The 18515-nt window shown below is 32.1% G+C and overlaps 1 protein-coding gene across 1 annotated transcript in view; it reads right to left on the bottom strand.

Annotated features, from left to right (window-relative positions):
* Positions 1-3813: 3813 nt before the first annotated feature.
* Positions 3814-18515, bottom strand: part of LOC129974957 (uncharacterized) — a 66219-nt gene continuing 51517 nt past the window's right edge. The window contains exons 7-10 of the mRNA XM_056087777.1: positions 14343-14394; positions 11668-11696; positions 8120-8192; positions 3814-4063 (exon numbers count right to left, since the gene is read on the bottom strand). Of these exons, the coding sequence (XP_055943752.1) occupies positions 3854-4063; positions 8120-8192; positions 11668-11696; positions 14343-14394 (364 nt within the window). The 3' untranslated portion in view covers positions 3814-3853. The remainder of the gene's footprint in view (positions 4064-8119; positions 8193-11667; positions 11697-14342; positions 14395-18515) is intronic.

Here is an 18515-nt window from a genome sequence, read left to right as displayed (position 1 = left end):
CCACACCATTTACATGATCCACTCTGTTTATAAAGACAATCACAAGGATGCAATCCTCGGGATTTCAACCTCAGTCCTTTTGATTGGGGAACACAACGATATCGCTGCACCACATTGCATCGTTGTCATGTTTTGCACGGAAGATAATCATTTCTCCTTCCATTCAAGCTTCGTGATTTCACAGTGTAGGCAATCATGAAAAAACAAATGCGGGTTTTAACTGTTCTATTCTTCGCATTAATGTTCGCAAGATATATTTTCGTACTAAATCAATGATGCTCTACATCTTTGTACATTACTCCCACCCCCTTCTTTTTCTTTCAGTTTTCGCGAGAAGAATGCTATCTCCATAGTTTTGCACCAACTAACGCGGCAGGCGGTTTTATTCGGTACGGCATAGCTACTTTTCTGAAATACCAGAAAATACCGAATATACCAGAATATATAAATGAATATACCAGAAAACGTTCCGAAGTTTAGAGGGTGGCAAGGGTGAGCATTCTGTATAATACTTAAGGTTCAAATTTCTGTAAAAGTAATCTTGTAATTACTACAAATCTATAACATATGTACCTTGGATTATTTTTTGTTTGTTTGTTTATGAATGAATTTTTTGAAGACTTTTTTTTATTAAAATGTATATTAAAAATCGTTTAAACTTTTGCCGGAAACTATTTAAAAAAAAAGAGGCGACAACTGTAGTTCTGCATAATACATGCATTTTATTCAAGTTAACATATAGTTATCTTGTTCTGAATTGTTTTTTAATTTATGAAGTTCGATATAAAAAAAAACATTTCTCACTGCATCGTAGTGTTTTTATTTCAACCAAGAGAAAACTTATATTAATTAATTCGGTTGAAGAAAAAAAATTACATTCACAGTTGGCCTTTGTTCTTTCTGTTTTCACGTGTTAAGACTTCAAGTAAGTAATAAACTAGCTTTCACCTTATCTAATTTTACATTTTACTGTATTTATATTTAATTTAAATTGAGTTTGAAACGTAGAGAAAAAATACATGTTGTGAACATACACTACTGGAATAATTTTTTTTCAGATACACATTAAGGAAATACGTTGTTTTGTTCTGAAATTGTTTCTTAAATTTGCATTTATATAAACAGATGGCAGTAAAATGTTATCTTTAACATTAATTTTAACCTTGGAAAAATTGTGATAACAACCAATTACCTTGAAAGGCATGAACTAAATAAAAAGAAAGTACAAGAAACATTTACCAAGAATTTTATTGAACCACTTTTTACTAATACATTTAAACAAATGAAACTACAATGGTCTAAATTTATTGACAGGACGAAGGTACCAATATAACAATTCTGGTGAATGAATAAAATGCTGGAGAGTTTTTTCTTTTTAATTAATTGAATAATTGCCAGTAATGATATCAAAAAGGGTAAAAAAAAATATCTTCAAAGCGAATAATGATATTTTTAAAGAATTAATTCATGTAAAAATTTTTATGAATACTCCGGCAGAACGTGTACACCATCTTTATTTTTGGATGCAATAATTTTTAATCATGAAAATTTGTGTACCGATAGTTCAAGCTTCAGAATCATGTGACATAAAAAATCGATTCTTATTGAAGAAATATTTATGAATAAATTAGCATCATTTCTTAATTTATTTCGTATCTTCTATAACAATACTTCCATACTTAATCTAAAATGTCTATATATTAAATGTTTATTCTTGAAAAATGCGGTGTGCTGAATAAAATATTTAAGCAAAAGTTTGAAATGTCGTACAAAAAAAAAAAAAAAAAAATCCTGTATCCAAAATGTTTTGAAATACTCTAATGCTGATCCGCAGTAAATTTTCGACCTAATTAAAGAATAAATAAGCTACACGAAAACATGATAGTAACAATATTTAGTATTTTCATTCTATCTTATGTGAATCCGTCTAGTCTTGTTATTTGCATGTTAAAATTTAAGAATCAAAATATCTCTTTTCTTATTTTGATACATCAAATGATGTACATACAATTCAAAAGCTTGTTATCTTTTTTTTTTAAAAAAAAAGAGAGAGATTTGTTGACAGAAAGCTTACACATGGTATATTTAAAAAAATTATCTGCTTTTTTTTTTTTAATCGCAATTTTTCCCCATATTATAACTACAAATTTTTATGCAATCGAAGAACACATTGCGCCATCTATATTTGCCAGGAAACGCACTTAAATAGATGGCATTAGCTTTTGAAATCATTTATTAAACCAATAAAAACTGTGGGTTTATATAAATCTTAACAGCATTTTGAAAGTTTTGTGGATTTACACAGTAACCTATCAGACCTTCCGACAAAATATTTGACATCAATAATACATGAAGGCTGAATGAAACAATTTAAGTGATTTTAGCGCTTAGGGTGATCACCTTTGGCAATCTTATCATTCGATGACTAATAATATTCATTATATGATTGGATGGATGTACACAATGTAGAGTCGATAAGTGCTTAAAACAGTAATATAAACTATCTGTTCATCTATTCAAACATCAACTGTCTATGAAATATTGATTAAAAAGTCGTTTTCACGAATACATGTATCATGTTCACACACACACACACAAAAAAAAACCTTGTTTAAACCATATTTAACATAATTTTACCAATTTTGTGTCGACAATCCGAAAATCAGGCGCGGATTAAAGGCTCGGTGAGCGCCAGGGATCTTGGGTGAAAAGGCGCGAGAAATGGGGCTTTTTTTTTAATTTCACAATATATATAATGATATTTCTAAATCTTAATTAAATCCTATTTTCCTAAATTTTTTTCTTAATTTAATCCATATTAACTTCATTCTCTTATTTCCTGATCAAATTATTTTCCTTAAATTTGATTAATGCTGCAGAAGCTCTGTAAAACTGCTTAAGCGAATTGTTTTGAAATATACTTATTTTCCCCTTACCTAAATCGACACGTGTAAAGAAATCCCTATCAGAATCTCATAGTATAAAATCACAGAGAAAAATATTTCTGTCACTCTTTTCTCTTTCCGTTCTTGTGTTGTGACGTAGACTGTCGCGTCTTGCTTGTACATAAATTTTCCTCCCGGGATGGAATAAAAATTAAGTTTAGAAAAGGTATAATCAACACATTGTTTTTACACTGGCAAATTAGCGTAAATGATCATTTAGGATCCAGAGAAATGAGTAGGATGGCAGAAATTCCAGCGGCAAGTGCTCGCTTGTAAGAATTTTCAGTTTAATTAATCCAATAGATATAGATCTCCATTGTCTTTTATTAGTTTTGACAATTAAGATAGGAGAAGTTAAATATCCGAGATTCGCTGATTGACAGCAGAGTGGATTTTAAAGTGTCTGTAACAAAATCTTCTGTGTGTTTTTTTTTTTTTTTTTTTTTAATTTTAAACGCTTTTCCCATGATTCCTGTAGAATTTCAACACTACCTGAAATAGAGGGGAATATTCAATATTTAACATAAAAGAAAAATCTGTCGTGATGCATTTATGCGCTTGTTATGTTGCATTTGATTTTTTTGTTTGTTTCTTTTAAATCTATCACAGTGTTTGTTTTATTAATTCTACTAGCGAGAATAACTATTGAAACCCTTTGAATGTACTGTTTTTCTTCAACTTTGTCTACAAAGAAAGTTTATAAAATGAGTAATGTTAACAAGTTTCGATAATTTTATGACAAATCAAAAAATGCGATTTAAAAAATTCAAAAGAGAAACTTGCATGTCATAATTTCTTAAGTATTGAAGTAAAATACTACACAAATACACGAATTTATGGTAGAATTTACCATCTTATTGTCTGCGAAACTTTTTTATTGATAAAAAATATATCTGTATCAAAAAAAATCACGAATCTTTAATAATGAGCCCATTGTTCTGGCGGATTGAAAAAACAGTAGGTTGTTCCGCAAAAGATTCTTTAAAATGTCGTTTGATATGCTCCATCCATTGAATCGCTCTTAGAAAAATATTTTCTGCTATTCCAGCGAAAGCCCATATCGAGACTCCCAGCCAGCAACCCATCAGACCTCCAATATAACTGAAGAGGTAACCAGTCTGAAATGTATTAGAAAATTATTGCATTTTTGTTTAACGAAACAAACACAAAGTTAAATAAAAAAAATAATGGATCCTATGTTAAATTTACTAATTGCTGTTTCAGAAAACCTTTTAGAGAAATATGTCTCAAAAGTTTCATTTATTTCACATTCAGAAGAGAAGTAATAGTGAAACGCAGTTGCCACCAATTATTGTCATATGTTTTTAAAACTTCTTTTTGTTCAATACAAAGTATATTCATCAGGGATAAATACTTAGTGGATTAAACAAATGGAAATTTTAATTTGATGGAAAAACAGACAAAGCTTTAGATTTTTCAATTAATCAGTCTCGACCTATTTTAGAATTTTTTTCTTAAAATTTACTTTGAAATTTTATGGTTATAAAACGGTTTTCTCTAACGGCATCAACATAATTTGCCTTTTTAAAGTGGCCAAAAACCGCCCAGAAGTAGGTGTAGGCTTACAAAGCAGCGACCTTTGACACAAGAGCTGCATAAAAAATATCCGAAATTTGGACAAAAAAAAATCTCTTTCATGTTATGTGATTTGGATCCTAATACCTTTTAAAGTAAGTTCTTTGTGTTTCCACACACTTAGTTCATCAATTCTTCTACTGCCGAAAGCACCTGAAGATTTCCTTTGGAATGATATTCATCTCGGGTGTCGCTCTGCATTTTCTCTTCTCCACTGTCAAGATGGGATCCTCAAATGTGGAAGCAATCAGAATTTCCAAGGAGACACGTCCGGAGAGTAGAAAGATTTGCGAACGGCATGGAAACTATGATTCGTCAAGAAAATCTGGCTCAGGTACAGGAATGTGCTGGAGTATTGTCTTAGTGTAATTACAGTATACTCCCGAGTATCCGGCCTAATGTGGAGGAAGGACAGACCGGATAACAAAAAAGCCGGATATGAACTCTCTCTTTGCCCACCAATATCAGAAAACAAAGTTTTTATTCCAAAACTGACTGTTACAATACATATTTTCTCATTTCTTATTGAGTACTAAGCCCTAAATTTCTCTAAAACCACGTAGAATATGAGCACGGCTGCGGCCCGGTGTAACATAGAAGCAGTTGCCGGTAGCGTGTCGAGTTAAAATAGAAGGCTCTGTACTGTTAGTTTATATATGTTTAAATTTGCACTGGAAGAATTTATTTGGGAAAAAGTTATTTAAAGGATATAAACTGCTCACATTATAACATAAATTCTGTATACTTCACTGTGGTATACTTAAAAAAACATTAAGCATACCCTAAGAGTAACTTATGAATCTTATACGCACTATGCAGTTATAATCAGGAACAGCGGCAACAACTGAGGTCCGTTTCATACTGACGAAACAATGAACAACGAGCAGAACGCTGCTTTTTTCCTGTCACAACTTATATTTTGCACACAACACTTAGGAGGTTCGCAGCAGATATCCGCTTTCAATGCCTTGGCAATTTTGACAACGCAATGCCTTGGCTTCCTCAATTAATTACGACAAAGAAAAGTAGGCTGGATAGTACGGAAGTCGGATAGTCGCGAACCGGATACTTGGGAGTTTACACTAATTTTTCGCTATCCAGGAGTCTGGCCTTTTTCTCAGAACTTCGTCATAGAATAGATGAATTCGTTAATAGTATTTCTTTTGTGGTTGTCATATTACAAGTTTTTATCAGATTTACCACTTCTATAATAACAGTTGCATTTCCAGTGTTTGTGGCCCCCGAGAACATTGGCTATCCTTCACTGATGTCATTTCTAAATGAGTTGAACCAATGCTATGTGACACTCACATAGCACGTCTCCAAACACATGCTGAATCTTACTCATTGTTTCTTTTTGAAAATCCCTAAGTTTTGGGCAGAATTCGGTTTAGGATATCTGCTCAATTCGTTCATTCATCATTCATGAGAGAAATTAAAAGTCTTCGACAAACACGTATGACAGCCACTCATTCTGCATCCACCATGCAAATGATAATCTGGAACGCGAAGGAAAAAAAAAATCAAGCACACTCATTAAAATGTTTCCTTCCTCTGTGCTCGGTGACACCCCCCGCCCCCAGCATCACGAGAATTCCAGAACGGATTATCTTTTATGCAGTTCCTGTATAATCACTTTTAGTTCAATATTCATTTGTAAGTATTCGGTCGTCTAAAAGCCAATATGGGAAGGACGTAATTTTACGTGATCAGCGATAATTGCACTAATATAATGAGTAAAGGGTATTTAGACAATTATAATGAGTAAGTCATTGTTATTATTCAGTTTGCAACAATAATCTTTTTAAATTACAGGGATTTTTTTTCTATTAAAAAAAGGTTTAGTTTCTCAAATTTCATGTTCCTGAAACATTAAATAGGTCTTCCTTCGTTACAGCCATTTTTCTTACGATTACGGGATCTAAAAAAATGACAATCTGGGCTTTTTTCAACTGTGTAGGAACATATAAACATCCATATATAGTGAAATGAACGTCCTTTATAAATAAATTAGAACATTAGGATTCTAATGATCTATTCCTAATAGTCTTCGTTAGTTCGATTTCAAATTTAAGGATTCATAAAATATGTAGCTCATTTATTTTGATGTCGGTTTAACGGCCCGGTTTAAAATGGAAATTTTAAAGATTGAATTATTCGTCGGCTCTGGTATTATCTTTATAAATATTCATGTTTACGATTACAACTTCAATACAAAATAACTGTCTGAGATTATACAAATCCCTCGAACTAGGCAGTACAAGCTCAGGCTATTAGACCAAAGAGGACAATTTGGAAACAATTATTAATTATTAAAATTTCATTTAACAGAAAATTTTGAAATTAAAGGAAATTTATTTAGTTGGATTTATCAGCGAATTTCATCGGTTGCAGCTTCTTGGCTTAAAATTTTATATATATTATTTTAACATATCCTTTTTTTTATTTATTGTCTAAGCGGCTTTATAGGTATGCAAGCATTTAAAGTTGTAAGTAATCACAAAAGACTAAGAAAGAAACTGGTAAGATTCATTGACTATATGCGAATTATGTATGATTGGGATAATAAGCTTGAGCCTGTAACCCTTTTTAAACTGGCCCATCTCTAAATAGTGCTGCTTAATTGGACTATAGTAAGACATACGAGGAAGTAACATCAGACCAAACTGTGATATTTATAGAGTCAAAAGCCTGGAGATTTTGACGCATTTCATTCCACTATAATGTTGGAAAAGGCAAACCCATACACAGTTAGCGTGGCTCAGAGGTAAAGTACGCACTTACAGTGTATAAGGTCAAGGGTTCGAATCCCACCCAAGTCGCATTAGTTTTAAGGTTGAGCTTTAATTTGAATTTCTTATAATTCATTTGTTAATGTTCTAGAACTTTCTATAACCTTCTTTATAATTTTAGATTATTCTGTGAAGGTATAAATTCTGAGTTCCACAAGCAGTGGAGTCAGGGCACATATTCAGCCAAGACTCCAAGCTACTAGGAAGGAGATAGCCTGGCTACGCCAGGCAGGTGCTCCATAATCGCCAAATCTTGCAGTGGAGTCAGTTCTTCGCTAGCATATTACGAGTTGCTTAAAGCTAATAAGCTTGATATAGTGTTACAAGTGTGACTTGTTATTCTTTGCATCTTCGTCACAATATAAATAACTGTTCTATTTTGTTTTTATTTCTTTTGATTATCTAAGAAAAATCAATTACTTTTTTTATTATTCATGTTGAACGCTTCAAAAGCGCAATCTTTCGTTTATTCCCTTCTAACTTATTCTAGTACATGTAGCATATAATATATCTAATAATAATAAATTTCGCCAAAGTAAAGAGAAATTAACGGAAATTAAGAACTGAATGAGGATTAAAATTCATGGCATCTGTCTAATGGCTTTATTAAAGATGTCACAGTTTCAACTTTCTCACGTCGGCATACAAAATGCCTAAAGTCTAAAATGTAAAGGTCTTATATTCTTTTCTTTTTTCAATAAATATTAATTTCTATACATTTTTTTTTATTCATCTCGCATTAATTTCAACATATTTTGCTAATGAGAGGACGGAAAATGAACTTACAGTATATTCAGGAACATGGCGCTGTACTACGACTTGACGATCTCCCAACGAAATGTCGACTTGAATTTTGTCTCTGTGAAGAAAATTACTTAACAAATATAAAAAAATGAATCATTTACTTTCGATTATTTTTACACAGTTTTATTCAACTTGATTTGTTTCATGTTTTAAATCACGCTGTAAACACAAATCGATTTTTTTTATCATTTCATGGTATAACAGGTCTTTGAAACTTTTTATACTTGTGTGTTTTCCATTATATTGAAACCCTTTATTTTCAAAAAAATTTATCAAGTAATAAATTAATCTTCTCATAGTTTTTATTCCATACATATGGCGGTACTTAATTGTAAATTTAAAAAAAATCATTTTAAAAATAATATAATGTATAATTATCAATATTAAAAAACTAGAAATAGCAAATGATGCACATTTTATAAAAACGCCCTGTAATTAGCGTCTGAAAATGTAGAAAATAATTTGTTCTAACTGGGAACAAATTATTTTCTAATCTCTAAACTGGGAACGCCAAAACTTTTGAAAGCAAAATATTGAAAACCTGACCTGCCGTAATTATTACAATAAAAATGGAAAAAAATGAATTTCATAAAAAATAAAATTACTAAATCTTCATAAAAAAAACTTAGATTTATTGCAAAAGTGATTCAAAATCAAATTTGCTTAGCATATTTTCATAAGCAACTCATGGATTTATACGTGCCCTTCTGACATTTATATAATTTTTAATGAAATATTTTTTGAAGAAAGAAGAAAATTTCTAAAGAAAAACTATATAAGGACCAAGTGACTGGTTCAGCCTAGTCAGTATAAAGGTCCTTCCTCATTGTGCAAATATTTCACAATGGAAAACTCAGTGTTCAGAAATCTTTTATTATGCCCGATTTATGTTACATCAGACAATGCTGTCTAAAACAAATACATGACATTTTACAAATAAATCTCTATGTAAAACTCACGTGTTTTAATAATCATAAAAATGTATGGAGTTTACGAAAATTTGCTTAGTCACTCTGTAAATTAATATATATTCCTTTAAATTAGGAATGAATTTCTCATCGCGATAAAACAAACGATTTAGACAATTTATTTTGAATTAAAGATGACATTCATATATTTTTAAATAATGTGTGTCATTCTTATTGTTAGCCCTATCATTTTCTATGACTGCGTGAAAATTAATCTACTTTGATGTTAAAATCTTCGACTTAAAAATGTGGGAGAGCAATATGCAAGATCATCTAAGTTGCTCGCATGACGAAATGCACAGACTGGTGAATGTCAAGATGCATATCTTACAAAATAAATAAAAAAAGCGATGGTAGAGTACAGTTATGAAACAACGTACATTCAAATATTTGGCGATGTATTTATTATTTAATCCTGTGACTCGGATGGCATATGAATCGACAGGAAGTGTATTTTAAAATAATTTTTCTTTGATATGTAGAATATTATTCAAAATGAAGTACAAAATATATATATAAATGAACATACCAACTTTGCAGGGCTATTAAAAGAAAAGAGAACAAAGTATAGTGGGATTATAATTAAAACTGTAAAAAGAAAAAAAAACATATTTAATCTGAGTTTATGTGAGGCAATGCGGATTTGTTTCCCAGAAAGAAAAAAATAGTTCAAAAGTGGGCCGTTAGAGGGTGCCATAAGACGCTAAAAAACTGTTGCTTTAAAAGATAAGAAAATTTTAAGATGCAAATTGAAAGATATGATATGCGCTCCGCGCATTATACTTGTGTTATAAAGGCAGGAAATATGCCTGTTATTCTGCGTCTGAGAAGACAGTGATGACTTTATCATTGAAGGATCAGGCTCTGCTTGCCAAGCGTTTTTATAAGAAAGATGACCATGAGATAATGGCATTGAAGAAAATCTGAGCAATAAAAAGTATAAAAAGTATCCCCGGTCAAATAAGTGTATTCGTTCGGAGAAGACGATTGACACATCTGAAGAGACATGAAATGTGCAGAAGGAGGGAAGCAGTTGCTCCGACATCAGTGGAGCAGAAGTGTTGCAGGCAACAGTGCTTCGGGAACATCTAGTGAACAGGGAACTTCTTGAACTGGAGATAGGCCTTTCAGCATGATGCTCAAAACTTTGAAAACATCTGTAGTATTTCGAAAATATTTGCAAAATGTCCTGCAATGTTTTCTGAAACGATAAGAATTTGTCCTGCCATTTCTCGATCGTGGATAATGCATGGACAGAGAATATTTTGTGGACAGATGATGTTCATTTTCAACTCTAAGATTCTATCAATATTTGAAATTGCAGAATAGGGGCACCCATTTCTTGTAAAGAGATTTTCCCTCGGTCCTGTCATCTGTATAATCAATGATCAAGCTTGAAATCTCTTTTGCGCAATGAGATCATTCCAGCACTTCGATGGAGCGAACGTGTGGTTTGTTGAATTTTTAGACAAGATGGAGCTCCTGCAACCTCAGTGAAGCAACTGCGGTCATTACAATTTGGAAATGACAGAATGACCAGCCACCCTTTTCAACAGCATGGCCACTACGATCAAATGAACTGAAACGGTGCAACTTCTGACTGTGAGATGACTTAAAAGATACTGTGCACTGATTGTGAACTTCATTGAAGTGAGAACATTCACAATATCACCACTAAAAATACTCCAATCTGTCGTGAAAAACGCTGTTTTATACTTTCAGTTCATAGAAGAAAACAGTGGACAACACACTGAATATTTTTTAATCAAGTCGCCAACGACTTCTTATTCTTAATAGTTTGCTTTTTCTATGGCATATTGTCTAGAAATAGTTAAAAATAGATTTTTTTTTCCTATTCAATAAGACACTCTCTTGCGACGGTGGATGGGTTTTGAACACATGTCACATCTTTTAATGAACATCTTAAGACGAGTATCTATCAACTTTTGAACTTTTTTGTTTTCTTTTTCAAAACAAATTTCCATTGCTATATATATACTGAATATATCAGATGATATATCTGACATTCTGACAATTTATCATTCATTTTTCATAGCTTTTTGGAAATGCAGCTTTAATTATATTCCCTCTTTACAATATGGTTGCTTTTAGAAAATCAAAAATAATAGTTGAAAGTTTAAATTCAAAACAGTGGTAATTGTTCAATATGAGCAAGTTTGTTGAGGAACAGTGTACATACATATATGTTTTAAAAGTTACTGTTTTACAGCCTAGCACAAATACTGTTAAAGCTAATCAAAAATACTGTTAAAGCTAAGCTCAAAAAGTAAAGAATAAATTATAGTACCACCTTGGTATTCTTCGCGGTTCTTGATATGCTCCCTCTAAACACTTTGTGATGTGTCAAATTTAATCTTTTGACTGTCATTCGATTAACAAATAACTGCTCTGAGTTTAATTTTCTTTTATTAAACCCCACGAAGCTGGGATACTCATTTATGCCCATCATTTATTTTAAAAGTGTTTCAGTCATTTAGGTTTTTTTATAATATATATATATATATATATATATACTTTACATTCAAGTTTCGAATAACTTACTTTTGAGAATCGTAATCAATATTTTCTTTCTACAAATAAATAAAGAATGGTTTTTTAATGATATAAATGAAGTGTATATAAAATAAAATAAAAGTATTGCAAAACATATAAATAGAAATTCTAGGAATTTCAAACAGGTAAATGAAGAACATAAAGAAAAAAATGATTCTATTTTGCGTATAAACTACATAAACTTTGATTTTTCAAAGTTTGCCATTTCTTTTCTGTTTGCTTCCAATCCTCTTTCAAAAGAAGTGCTCAACCTTTTAAGGCAGCTCTATTTCTTAAAAAACTTACGTATACTGTATTCTACGCCAAGTGGCAGTATGGTTTATAGCCCTTTTTTTTCCCCCCTTCTTCTTCTTCTTTCCACTGTCTTTTTTTATGCTTTTTTTTTTTCAATTCCTACTATTAGCTCACACTCTCTCTATATATAAATCTTGTCCAAATTTTTAATCGTTAATAAAATACTTTTATTCATCCACTCAAGTTCAAATACATTTTTTAAAATTTGTAGTGGATGACACTTTGTTAATACAGTTTTTATCAAATATTAATTAATTAATTAAATTTGTCCAATAATTTCTATTTGGTCGCCAAAGTCGCCGTCGCCATATCACCTAATAGTCGCCAAGTTTGTCTCCAATTTTGTAATTATTTAATAAAAAGTAACTAAAATAAAATAAAAATTTGTTGACCTAAGTAGGAATTGACTTAAAAATTTTGTTTTATGTATTACTTGTTTTACTATAATTCACATATTCTTGAGAAAATATTGCTTCATCTTTCTTTGGTTTTATGGAGTGCGAGAGTTGCTAAAGATTTTAAAATTGTGTTATAGGGTAAGATAAGTTGCCTTTATTTAACAGTTAATCACAGGTCATTTTAGCAGAAAAAAGATTTGTTTTTTAAAAGCCATGGAATGATTTTCTTTTGATGAGTGATACTCCATTGTATCCTTTTCATGTTTTATCCTCCCTTATTATATATATATATATATCGCGTCAGTGATCTCAGAGTTTGGCGACCATTTGGCGACTTTGGCATCAAAATAGATATTGCTGGAAACTTCGAGAATTTTAACGATTCATCCAATAGGAACTGAGATACACCTGATTTGTCCAGAATATTCTCGGCCCGCCTCCCGGGAGCTATAAAAGGTCAACAGTCTCAAGCTGCAGGTAATCGTATTCAGTCGGAATCAGAACTGTGTATCGAGTCGTCGAGAGGAAAACGAAGAACAAGCGTTGTGTGGAGCTCAAGCAATTGCTGAAACTGAGTTGTGTGTCGAATGCTGGTGTTTATTGTGGAAGCAGCATCGAGTCCTGTGAGGAGTAGCCAGTCGTGTAGTAGTCTGTCGGCAGTTGGATATAGCTAAAGCGAGGAAACAGTGGAGAATTACAGCCGGTTGGGCAGATCGTAGAGTGAAGCTACGAAGATTTCCTGTGTGTGCTGTAGTTGTTATTGCTATCGATTACTATTTGTGGGCTACTGTGTGTTATAGTGTGCTGCTGTTTGTTTCCTGTGTTCGTCGCGGCTGTGTATATTTGTCGTCTGTGTGTACTCGTGTCCTTTGTGTTAATAAACGTCGTTCGTTGTTTTCTACTAAAGGATTATTAATTTCTGCATCGAGCATCAAATCTTGAAAAAGAACCACGACGGAATAATTGATCACTAACAATGTGTGTGTGTGTGTGTGTCTGATATTGATGTGAAGTAATGATATTTTAAACTTTAATTTCAATTTAATTAATTTCCAAGCTTTTATCTTAATTTAGCCCATAGTAACTTCATTCTAAAATATTATCTTATTTCGTGATCCAATTCCACTTTCTCCACTTAATTAATTCAAAAGTAGCTTTGTAAATTACTGAATCGGCTAAAAGCCTAACTTTCCCACACTACGCGTGAAGAGACAAAATACCACTGACGAGATACATTCTTTTTTTAAAAGATCCCCGTGTTTCTCTTACCTCTACGACGCATGTAACGAAAATCCCTATTGAAATCTTAATAATATATTAGCACTGTAAAGAAATATTTTCCCTATCAAAATCATAGGTTATATAAGACAATGGATAAAATGTTCAAGAGCTTTTTCCCTCATTCCTTTTCTGTGTCGTTCTGTGTGCTCATCGCTTGTACATATGCCTGCTTCTTCAAAATGAAATAAAACGATGTCACGAAATTAAAAGTATCTTCACTGTCTTCAAACAGCATCATGCTTCACAACAAATAATGCTTATATATATATATATAATATATATATATATATATATATATATATATATATATATATATATATATATATATATATATATATATATATATAATCAAGTTTCGAAATATGTTCATAGTTTCAAGGCTATAACTCATCGGGAAGTTTAATATCGATTCGAATATTTGCACCGAAAAGTCACATAGAGCAGAAGACGAGGTAATGAAAGCGAATTGAATTTAAACAATTTTTAAAAATAAATATTTCTAAATGTTTTATTAAACCTTTCCTTCAAACCTCTAACTTCCGCATAATCAGATCAGTCATACATAAAAATTAATAATGAGTCCATTTATTTCAGTTTTTATATGATAAAAATATTTACATGCCCAAAATATATTTATAGTCTAATAAAGTGTGCTACAAGTAAAATGGGTAAAATAAAAATTGTTTTTACCTTAGAATTGCCTAGTAAAGTTTCGTGTATAGTAAAGGTGTACTTCAGATTTCTAAAGGATGGATAAAAAAAAAAGACTTGTTTTATTAAAATAGATAAAAAAAAGATTTGTTTTATTAAAATAGATTAAAAAAAGAAAAGATTTGTTTTATTAAAATAGATAAAAAGAAAAGAAAAGATTTGTTTTATTAAAATAGATTTTTTAAAAAAGGAAAAATTTGTTTTATTAAAATAGATTTTTAAAAAAAGAAAAAAATTGTTTTATTAAAATAGATTAAAAAAAAGAAAAGATTTGTTTTATTAAAATAGATTTAAAAAAAATTTGTTTTATTAAAATAGATTAAAAAAAGAAAAGATTTGTTTTATTAAAATAGATTTTAAAAAAGAAAAGATTTGTTTTATTAAAATAGATTTAAAAAAAAGATTTGTTTTAGTAAATTTATTGAAAACAATATCTTGAAACACTTTTTTTTCACACATAAAGTTTTCTGTTTCAATTTTTTTTATTTTTACTTATTAATTTCTAATAAATTATTACAGTAACATGGAATTTTGAAAGAAATTTTCCCCTTATTCTCAACCAAGTGGCATAAATAAATAAAAAAAAACAATTTCTCAAAATTGTCTGTTAAATGATAGTCAAATTCTGAAGTTATTAAAATATCATATTGTCATCAAAAAAACACATATGAGGAAAGTTTCATTTTCCTTGATCATCATAGAATGAGTAAAAATTCAATAACAAAATTCCAGCCTGTCTCCAGAGATATGAAACAAATTATAGAAAAATGTATTAAAAAATGCTGACATAAAAAGTGATATGTTTCATATAGAAATTATGCTATACAAGTTCATATCTCAGTTCTTGATATGAAACAGTAATATTACTGATAACGATACATCAAATATGAGTATTAAAGGAAGTATTCGGCCTTTGACTTTCTCGTTTGCGTTCTCCATGTCGCGTTCTTTATATTAAATATATAGGGAAGTAAAGAGAATTAAGTTTATATCTGTCTTTTTGACTCTTGCTTCCAAAATGGCATAACTGATGTTGCGACAGTATTTATAAAAAGCAAACGAATTAACACTGAAGTAAGCATTTTTCCCTTTTACACATTGTCTACTTGTGAGCTTTATTTTCATTTCTTTCGGAAACTTTCAGATGAAGCATGATTCTGTCACTTCAGATGAGTCCATTATGCAAATTGATAGTAAGGATACAGAGTAAAAGAATACGGCAGAAAAGGTTTTATTAAAAATCTTTCTTCCCTTTATAATTCCTGGCTTTCAAACCGATTATAAATATGAAGTAAAAATGCATTTTTAAAATGAGCGCTTTCAAATTTATACTCGTGTTAATAACGCAATATGTTTCTCTCTCGCACAGATCGTACGTCTTTTCAATTTTTAATATTTCATTTTTGCAGGCAGAGAAGAAGAGATATCATGAAATGAAATATCTTATGGTTGACGATACATTTTGAGTGTATATATATATATATATAGTGATTATAATTAAAGTTGTAAATAATTTAAAAAAAATTTTATTAAGTAAATTATTTTAAAATGATCGATTTCAAAAATCGATCATTTTAAAACTATGGTCAGAATGATTTGATATTTTAGCAGGACAGGCAATGGAATTTTGCTTGGAGAAAGAAAAAAGTAGTTCCAAAATCTGCCGATTGATGGTACTGTCAGGGAGAAAGACCAAATATGGATTCGTTAAATACAGGAATATTGTTAGCCAAAAGGAAACAATAGAGTTTAGGGGTTTACTAAAAAAATATGAGTGATAAGACAAGAATACTTATTTATAGCGACAATGGTGATAATGACAAAAAAAAAAAGAGCTTCATGGAATAAACACCGTACTGATGGGTGGTTAAGACATAAGATGTTCTATTTGCCCTCCGTTTTGTTCCTCTACTAATTGGAAGCGCAAAACGGCATACTCCACAACAGATCGGAGGATATCTCTACTGATAGAATTTATGTGGTGTATGATGCTTGCCTTCAAGTCTGCTAGATTCTGAATCCGCCCGCTATAAACCACATTCTTCAGGTACCACCACCCCTCCCAAGCAGAAATCACACGAGTTTAAGTCGGGGATCGTGGGGGCCATGTTTTGGAAGGCGGCGGCTTATGATCCTATCATGTCCGAAATGAGCACTCAGCAGCTTCTTCACAGGATAAGCAATATGCGGAGGAGCGCCATCATGCATGAATATCGTGCGATCCACACACTGACGCTGCTGAAATGCTGAAAGGATATGGTTACGCTCAAGTGCTTCATACCACTTGCCAGAGCGGTGCAGGTAACGGGATCCACAGGAGTGATCTCGTAGTAGAAAAATGGACCAACGATAAACGCTGCCTTATTCCTTACCACACAGTGACCTTTTCAGACTAAAGAGATAGTGGATGTAGCTAGAATGGATTCTTAGTCGCCCATATCCTGCAATTTTGCGTATTTACAGAGCCGTGCAAATGGAAGTGGGCTTTGTCAGACCACAGAATGTTCCATGGCCATCCGGGCAAGAAATCGTAGTGCAAAAGATTCACGTGCTTCCAGGTCAACAGCAATTGCTGCACATGAGTTATCTTGTACGGATAACAGTGCAAGATGTTCTTGGGACTTTGCGAACCGTGCTTATCGGCATATCCAGCATTTGGCCAACTCCCAGTGCACTGCTGATTCCAGCATCACTGTTAGTCTTTTCTTGTAATGCTGTAGTCACATCTTCCATTACAGCAGCCGAAACTGGTTTCCCTTCCTCTACCCCGTTTCACGTCAAATAAGCCGATCTCTTCGAATTTAGCAATCATTCTCAGACCATTGGTTATTGGACCCGATTTTAAGGATTTTAATGTCCGAAACTTCCTGATAGCTGCAAGTGCACAGTCATCGTTCTTATAAAAAAAACTTCAAGAGCAGAGAACGATCCTTCATAGTCAGAGTTAGATGAAGCATTCAAGCAAAGAGCTGGTGCTCTGCATTTTTATGGCAGCTATGTCTTGGATTTTCGGCGCAATTTGTCAAAATTTTACGCTCGTACCTACTTTCTCGTAATTTTCGGGTACGAGTTAATGATGTAATTTCTTCCCCCAGACCAATCCTAAGCGGTTGCGCGCAAGGAAGTTTACTCTCTCCAACTCTTTTTAACATTTATGTTAACGATCTACCTAGAGCTAGTAATTGTCACTTAGCAATTTTTGCAGACGATACCGCCATTCTTACACAGCATAGGGATCCAAACATAGTCATAGCAAACATTCAACAGTACATGACCATTTTGCAGTGCTGGCTCATCGGCTGGAAAATAAAAGTCAACCCAAGTAAATGCGCGTGCCTCCTGTTTACTAAAAAAGTGAATATGCCTGACTTAGCCCCTATCCAAATTTTCGGCCAACCCGTCCCCTTTGTAAATGAATACAATTACTTAGGGTTAATTTTAGACGCAAAATTAAGCTTTAATAGTCATATTAAAGCAGCCCTCTCCAAAGCTACTAGAATGAGTGTTAAACTCAACAGCTTAATTTCTCCTAGGAGCAAGCTATCGATTAGGCTCAAGCTTCTGCTCTACAAAGCTATTTTAAGACCAATTTTAATGTACGGCTCCCCAATTTGGGGGGTGACTTCTGCCACTAACATTAAGAGGTTGCAAGTTTTTCAAAATAGGCACCTGATGAAGATTGTTGACGCCCCCTGGTATATCAGGAGAAAGATCTTACATGACGATCTCAAAATTGAACCTGTTTCGGAGTTTATTAGAAGAACATCAATAAATTTCTTCGAAAAACTGCCCCAGATTCGTAACAAGTTACTTAATCTACCTGCATATGATCCTGCAGTATCCAGCTCGAGGAAACGACCGAGAGCTGCGATAGACAATGTCTATGTCAATTTTCCCTCAGTCAAAAAACTGAGAACTAATTAACTCTGTTACCAATCTATTGGATTAAATTTATCAAAATTATTTGTTTTGGCCTCAGATAGCTACGATGAGCTACACGCGTGAAATTTCTTGAAATTTTTTCCTTCAGAAAATTTATTCCTCAAAAAGTCCCAATAGTTATGGCACGTGCAACGTAATTCCACTGAAGTTCCATTTTACCCCATAAATAATATAAATATTATTTTTAAATTAATTAATTGAATCATAAAT

This window comes from Argiope bruennichi, chromosome 7, assembly GCF_947563725.1.
Source record: "Argiope bruennichi chromosome 7, qqArgBrue1.1, whole genome shotgun sequence".
Taxonomy (NCBI): domain Eukaryota; kingdom Metazoa; phylum Arthropoda; class Arachnida; order Araneae; family Araneidae; genus Argiope; species Argiope bruennichi.
The sequence above is the reverse complement of the archived record's forward strand: the minus strand, read 5'-3'. Positions and strand labels throughout refer to the sequence as shown.